Source organism: Pygoscelis adeliae, unplaced genomic scaffold, assembly GCF_000699105.1.
Source record: "Pygoscelis adeliae isolate BGI_AS28 unplaced genomic scaffold, ASM69910v1 Scaffold702, whole genome shotgun sequence".
Taxonomy (NCBI): domain Eukaryota; kingdom Metazoa; phylum Chordata; class Aves; order Sphenisciformes; family Spheniscidae; genus Pygoscelis; species Pygoscelis adeliae.
The window spans coordinates 25907-33423 of NW_008824198.1; the positions used below are offsets into that span (position 1 = coordinate 25907).

At 48.9% G+C, this 7517-nt stretch overlaps 1 protein-coding gene across 1 annotated transcript in view; it reads left to right on the forward strand.

The window, feature by feature from the left end:
• LOC103925982 overlaps positions 1-7242 on the forward strand; it is a 26247-nt gene extending 19005 nt beyond the window's left edge. Inside the window, exons 7-12 of the mRNA XM_009334791.1 lie at positions 23-221; positions 882-1509; positions 2053-2106; positions 2709-2829; positions 4544-4645; positions 4876-7242. Coding sequence (XP_009333066.1) covers positions 23-221; positions 882-1509; positions 2053-2106; positions 2709-2829; positions 4544-4645; positions 4876-5408 — 1637 coding nt within the window. The 3' untranslated portion in view covers positions 5409-7242. The remainder of the gene's footprint in view (positions 1-22; positions 222-881; positions 1510-2052; positions 2107-2708; positions 2830-4543; positions 4646-4875) is intronic.
• Positions 7243-7517: the final 275 nt, after the last annotated feature.

Below are 7517 nucleotides of genomic sequence, written 5' to 3' on the forward strand. Positions count from 1 at the left end.
CGGTACGTGCTTCCTCCCGCAGCTGTGCAGCCGCGGAGCGCGGGGGTAAGGCGCAGAGGCGCAGGGGATGGCAGCGGGGCCGCCGCTGCTCCCGGCGCCCCGGGAGGAGCGAGGGGCGCCCTGTTTTCCGACAGCGGGGGGCCGAACAGAGCTCGGGTGTCGGCCCCGGGGGGAAATAACGGCCTCCTCCTGCCCCGCCGGACGCCGGGGCGCAGGAAGGGGTAGCGAGTGGGTCCGCAGCAGGGCTCCCAGGTTGGCAGAGTGCCCTGGGGGCAGAGGTGCCCGATGTCCTCCTCCATCCGACACCAGAACGGGTCACGAACCGCGGGCGTTCCCAGGAGCGTACGGGATGGTGAGAGCAGTTGCTACCGTTAGGTCTGGGCTACGTTTGTTTCCAGAAACGTTCCCCGTGTGCTCTGCAGAGCTCTTTCTCTTCCTGGGTTCTTTTCGCGGGTGCGTGCCCTGGTGATTTCTATCATCGTCCTTTTCTGACAGTGCCTCTTTGTGGTTTTTCTCCTCTTTTCAATGCGTCTGTCCGAAGATCTCCTCTCCGACTGACGTCCCCGAGACTCGCCTTCCCCAGCAGGCAGCCGACGCGATGGGGAAGTCCTCGTTCCGACGCCACGTATAAACCCAAGTCTATAAACCCGACTTTCTGGAAGTTATTTGGCTATCACCCTTTTGTTGCTGCCTTCTGAATAACTGTATAATGAGCTTTGTTGTGGAGCGTGGGAGGATTCCTCATGGATACGCAAATTAATGAAGTGCATATATATGTGTACGTAGCGGAGGTTACTTCAAATGTGAATCTGCGTAGTAATGGTCCATTAAGCTGATTTTAAAGATTTTTGCCTTCCAGGTTGTATGCTGTCGCTTTGAAGCGGGGAAGCCGCGTGCTGTGAAAGGGGACCTGGCTCCTCTTCTCCGTGGGCTGCAGACGTCAGCCGTGGTGAGCTCCACGTCGCTGGCAGTGAAGCTCAGCACCGTGTTTCACTTCTTCGTGACCTCGGCTCTTTCTGTCTTTCAAAACCATGTTTTTTCTTGAGAAGTTTAGGCCCACTGAATACTGAAGTTGGTGATAAACTCTTCAAACCCTCCTCCTGGCACGATATTTTTGGGTTTGTTCCTGTTTCTCATTTTACGATGGTTTATTGCTCGGCGCTGAACTGTCAGAATGCCACCAGCGGGGTGTACAAGAACAGTACCGTTACTTTCTATGGCTTTCCTTTACAAAATCAACCTCTCTTGAAGCAGTGGATTCACAACATGGGCCGGGACATGGGAACACCGTCCAAGCATCAGCGACTGTGTTCGAAGCATTTTGAGGACAGTTCTTTTGAAATTGACCCCTTAAAAATTAGAAAAAACAGACGTCTGCTGAAAGAAGCTGTTCCCAAAAAATTCATTTTGGGTGAAGATGGAAACTGGCTCGTTGGCACACCCCGAAGTTTCTGTGGTGGGATAAGTAATAAAACTCGAAAACGAATCCGGAATCCTGAGCACTCGAGGGTAATTAAGATATATGCTATTGTATTTACTTCCCTTAAATTAAAGGAAGATTGGCATGTCAAGCACTTCAAGGCAGCAGCAGTAGGTGAAACACGCTACGCGGCAGTAAAACGTTGCCAGCGACGCAGCGGGTTTCGGTTTTCTCCCTGGTATTGCGGAGCGCGGAGGTGGCACTGGGAGGCCGGCGACAGGGGAAGGGCCAAGCCGCCTCGGTGCTCTTTGTGCTCGACTTCCCATTTTGTGCCTAAACGCTAGGAGGGGGCAAAAAAATCTGCTGTTTGCTGGAAACGCAGTCCCAGGTCATGCGGTGAAACGGGTTCGCCCCCCGCGGACCTGTATTTGTACATGACGGTCCTCACGCTTGGAAAAAATTGCCTTTAGGGTCACCGAGATGATTTCTTGGTGGCACAGTGCCCACGGTGTGGGGGTTTGGGGCCGAGACAAAGGCTTAACTTCCGCTCAGCCTTCTCCCCTGCGTATTTAATTTGGATTGCGATCCCGTCTGGTGACAAATTAATGAAACTCAGTTATTTCTCTTGGCAGCGGATTTGTACGGTCGGGTTTATACGTGGTGCAAGCTGCAAAACACCCGAACCAGTGAGATGCGCATTGGGTTAAAAGGCAAATCAAAGCATATTCGAACACGGTACTCTGTAGATATAAAGTACAGATAGAAAGTATGTACGCAGTACGTACGTATACGTTGCAAAAAATGCAGTATTCGTCTCCCAGCGTTCGTAGGGCTTAATTTTTTGTTTGCGTTAACTTTTATTATTGGGGAAGAACCCTCACAGCCAGATCCGGCGGACTGTGGCGCTGCCTCAGAGCTTACTTAAAATACGCTCTGGAGTATTTTCTGTTTTTCAGCGTAAGGAAGAGCCGAATTCCTTGGTTGGGCTGGGTATCGGTGGTGACCGCACATTTCTTTTACCACTCTAATTTTTGACCCAGTTGTTCTAGAAAGTCGTCGTTTCAGTTGAGTCACATTATTTTTAAGTAATTTCACTCGTTCTGAGTGAAATTACTACGTACAGAAATGCCAGTAGAAGATCTGTATATCAAGTCCTTCGTTAATATGCTGGTTATACGTAACGTGGGCGTTGCTAGAAACAGTTGGCTGGCGACCACTGTTTGAAAAAGAGGGCTTTCAGGGATGTACGACTCTCCGGTGGCGTTGACTATTGAACACTTCGTTTTAGGTCCCTGGGACATGCGATAATGCTGCAGCGCGTGAGGGGAAGGACTTGGGAGATTGGCAGAAAGAACTTTACAAGAAAGTGATAAAGGAGAATTACGAATCTTTAACCACGTTGGGTAAAGGTTAGTTTTCCCTTTCTCGCTGAAGGCTAACAGATCCGTGCTGTTTCTGGCCTGGCTCTCGTCTAACAGTCGCTCCTCAAATCCTTTGGTTTCTAGTGGATTAATCTTTAGATACTTCCGAATCTTTGTGAGAGACGATAAGCTCCACAATCTCCTCTTTAAAGAAGACTGAAGGACAGTCACTTTTCTAACGCCTCCGCGACTGCTGCCTCCCTGCGCTCTGTTGATGTCAGGCGCTCAGTCCGTGCGCGTAGGTGATACCTTGTCCGCATGATGCGGGTAGAATAACGCAGAGTGAAAGGGTCTCCCCTGGTAGAGGGGTTTAGGATCTCTGACGGTGCCCCGGTAACGCACGTGCTAACTGAAACAAGGAATAAAGGAGAGTGGAGAAGGTTTAGATGCACGAGCTCGGGAGCTGCGACGACATATGGTATCGTTAATTCGGTGGACTTGTTAAATGCAGTTAAGTTGTGAGTGTTTTCATCATCCCCAAATCCTGATGGATGTTGGGTTTTGTGATTCGCTAAAGAGTATTGAACTATTTTGATGCAGAAATAGTCAAATGACATGAACGGTGCCCTCAAAAATGAAGAAGTCGTTGGTTAGTTTTAGGTGCCCAACTACACATTTGTTTGAAGTCTTTTTTTTTTTTTTAAATTTGAAGGTGTGAGCTTCCACTGGCTCCTCGGCTTCCAGGTGATTCCTTGGATTAATAGAAGAAGAACCTGCTGTAATTAGGGGCTAGAAGTGCTTTTACTTGTCCTCTGGGCTGGAGGAACAGAAGTGCTGTGAGCCCCGGGAGCCTCGGTTGTCACATACTGTAGTTTGCGCTTTGTGACACTCTTCAGTTCCGTTTAAGAAACGCTGATTTAGCCTAACCTCATTCTGTTCCTACTTCTGCACTTCCAGATTTGAAATTTCATGAAATAATGAGGCAATGTAATTCCACTTTTTTTTTTTTTTTACTTTTTGCGTACCTTCTATTTTTCACAGTAGAAAAGCTGGAGTCTGCAGACAGCTGCCTGCGTTTTTTGTACAGCTCCGATCTGTTAAAAAAGTAGGTGTGCGCTGTGCATTGCGTGAAGAGGGATTAGCTGGGGGGAAATAAGTTCGTGTATCAGAAAGGCAGTTGGGACCGAATCATAACATACAGCACCGGACAGCTGAATTACGCTCTTACGGCTGTAATCAATCTGAGACCTTCCACTTCTGAACACTTAACTTTTCGACCTTTTTGGATAGAATTTCTGGAATATTTTAAAAATCGGAAAACAAATATTGCTCGCCTGCTTCCCAGCCGCCCTCTCTAGATGCCAGAGCAGCTGCATTTGCTGTTACCTGCTCGTTGGACCTTTCCCCGGCGTAAAAGAGACGGGGTTATGCAGGTGTTTGCTGGAAAACAGCATCACAAAGACTTTTCTTACAGTTCTAGGAACAACTAGAAAATTGTTGTTCTTTGAGAAAGCAAAAGGCAGTATTTTTCATGTAAATTAACAGAAATGAGTCGCGTTACAAAAAAAGGCGTAAGTAAACTACAGGGCTCGGAGAGGGAAAGTGAACAGGCTGACAAGAAGCTGTCTTCAGCACTGGTCTTTGTGCAACCTGTCCTTTGTCTACATCAATGCAATTAAAGAAGGTTAGGAGAGATCTTTGTAATAGCGGGAAAAAAACGGAGGGAAATAATCATCATTTCCACATTCTGTTCCTTGTGCAGACCATCCTGTTCCCAAAAGCGATATCCAGGCAAGAGAAGCGCTGCGTGCCGAGGATCAGCGGGATTTTGAGGAAAGGGAGATTCCTGCAAGTCTTGCCGCAGGTGCGTGGTGGTCTGAGACGCGTCGGAAATTAAATCGGCAACACGTTGAAACTGCGCGGGCTTGTAGGATTAGAGGGAGGGGGGATTCTAGTGCATCCCTGCTTTTTTTTTACCCAAAGCTTGTTTTCTTTGTATGGATGTAGCCATGGTGAATCAGGAATTGTTGTTCTTTGGAGATTCATGTCAGATCACGTCACATAAAGGGAACGTTTGGAATCTTTCTGTTCCAGGCTGCGGTGGTACGGTGGTCAGACCCGAGTTGCAGAGTCGCGCAACGAGTTCAGAAAATACAGAACTGTGCGGATCGTTCTCGGGAGGATCCCGAGACCTGACTGGCCAAATTTCGGACAAGGGGGTGACATCTGAGAGTCGTCAGGATTCAGCAGCAGATCGGGCAAATCCAGCGGGAAGCAGAAGAGGTAACAGCTCTCCTGAGGAAGGAGAATCTAGTGAATTCGGAGAGATCCCTTTCTATCAGGAAACCCATGCCGGCGAAAGACTGTATCTGTGTACAGAATGTCAGAAGACTTTTAAACTGAAAATTGGACTTCTAAAACATAAGCAAATCCACACCAAAAAGAATCGGGTATCCTCGTACATATGCACAGACTGTGGTAAGAGCTTTGGTCGCCACGCAGACTTGCTTCGCCACCGGAGAACTCACACGGGGGAGAGGCCTTACAAGTGTACGGAATGTGACAAGAGTTTTATGGAAAAACCGAGACTCACTAATCACTTGCGAACTCACAACGTATACATGTAACCGGTGTGCCAAAAGCTTTCCTGGGATAGATTTTTTTCCGTTCAGTTATCAAAAAATCCCTCTCCGTCCAGAGATGGTGGCTTATAGTCATATATTGATTGTAGGGGAAGCTTTAGGATAAGACAGTTTAATAAGACTGAATCAAGTTCAAGCGTGAAAAGCGTCTGGTTGGCGCCAGCCTAGCAGCCATTGATTGGGAGCTGATTTTAATTAGCAGCTAGATGATTCATATCTGGGAGGAGGAGTGGTACAGAGCAGTGTTGACTGTACCAAAAGCATTATTAAAAAAATCTTCTGGTGCAGCAAACGGCGCACGCTAGAGAATGTCTGCATTAATGCAGAAAAGTGCCGGGAGTTTTTCAGGTACGAGGAGGCTGAGAAAATGTCGCGATCAGAACAGGATTGTCCGCAGAGGTGTAAGCAGGCAATGGAGCTCCTGAAAGCGTAGGTGAAGGTGAATGCTTGGGTTTGATGTAAAAACAGCAACCAAAAATAAAAAAGTGAGTTCGGCGGTTACAGTCGTAGGACAGCAGCGGCAGTGAAAGCACTGTCCCGTGGAAACGACGACCGGAGTCGGTCGCTTCAAATGTCTGTTTACGGGGGGCGAGACGCCCATTTAACTTCCGAGATTCTGAAAAAGAGCACGGGTGTGTTCTTAACGCGCGTGCAAAGCAGAGGTATCACTACAAGCTAGAAAGCAAGCAGCAGCTTCGGCTACAGGGACAAGATCGGCAGGCAGGAGGGGAGTCCTGGAGAGACAGTGTTTGTAGATCACGCGTCTTCTCTCCCCAGGCTGGTGATGATCAGCATTTTTTTTGCTTATTCCAGTTGGGTGCAAGGAGTGAAAAAGTCACCTTGCCGCCAGTTCAAGCAGCTGCTTCACGGTGAGCCCGTGAGTGAAGTCGGGGTCCTCAGCTTCCCGTGAGGAGCAGCAGAGCGAGGAACAGCTGGTGCTGTGGTGGTGTTCGGTAACTTCTGAAGGGGATTGGGGGAATACACTTGGCCCCGAGGGATCCCTGCCCATCCCGAATACGGGAGTAACGTCCAGAAAACTCTTCTTATCGCTGGCTTCTCATTATTTCCTTCTCATAATTGCCCTGGGGACAGCTTTTCTCTTATTCTTCCCCCACGCAGCTTAATGCCTTAGTGGTCACAAGTACGCTGTGTGCTCCTGAATGAGGAGGATTCTTCGGAGCGAGGCGATTCCTTGTGGAGCAAATCCTGTAAAACACCATTCTACCAAAACTGCGGTCCCTTCCGTGAAGCGGTCGAAGAACACCTGGAATAGCGGGGCTGAATCTGGCGTGTGGTCGCACGCCTGCAGCGGTTCGTTCAGGAGCTGCCGAAAGTAAATCCCGGAGGAAAAACCTCGTGTAGGAAGCTCTGCCTCCTTCCCCCGCTTGGAAGCGCAGAGCTAAGGAGCGTCCGACCAGGCAGAGACGGTCGCTTAGATCTGAGACTTTGTATGCACTGAAATACAAATAATCACCTTGTTTAGAGGTTTAAGTGGAGACAGGGATTAAATGGAGTTGGAGACGGAAAGCCACGCTGCCTGCGTGGCTTTCCATCCAAAATGGCGACGGCGTGTAGTGTTTCACTTGCTCAAAATGCTGAGCGAATCTTAAACAACAAAATGGAGCAAAAATGTTGAAGGGGTTCAGTAATAAAACCAGGTGTCTCCCACGTGAGAGGCACCGAAAGATGAGCTCCTCGGGCTGGCGGTGGGCACAGTGAGGGTGAACGGCTAGAGGAGTCGTGGTTGCTGTGAAGCCTACTCCGTGGTCCTGTTTGAAGAGCAGAAGTTCAGATGTGCAGGGGAAATCCCGAGTGGGACCGAATCATAGAATCATAGAATCATAGAATCATTAAAGGTTGGAAGAGACCTCCAAGATCATCGAGTCCAACCATCAACCCAACACCCCCATGCCCACTAAACCATGTCCCTCAGCGCCGCATCTACCCGTCTTTTAAATACTTCCAGGGATGGGGACTCCACCACTTCCCTGGGCAGCCTGTTCCAATGTTTAACTACTCTTTCAGTAATTTTTCCTTACATCCACCCCCAGCCTGTAGCGCTGCATGGGGTTGTTGTGACCCAAGTGCAGGACC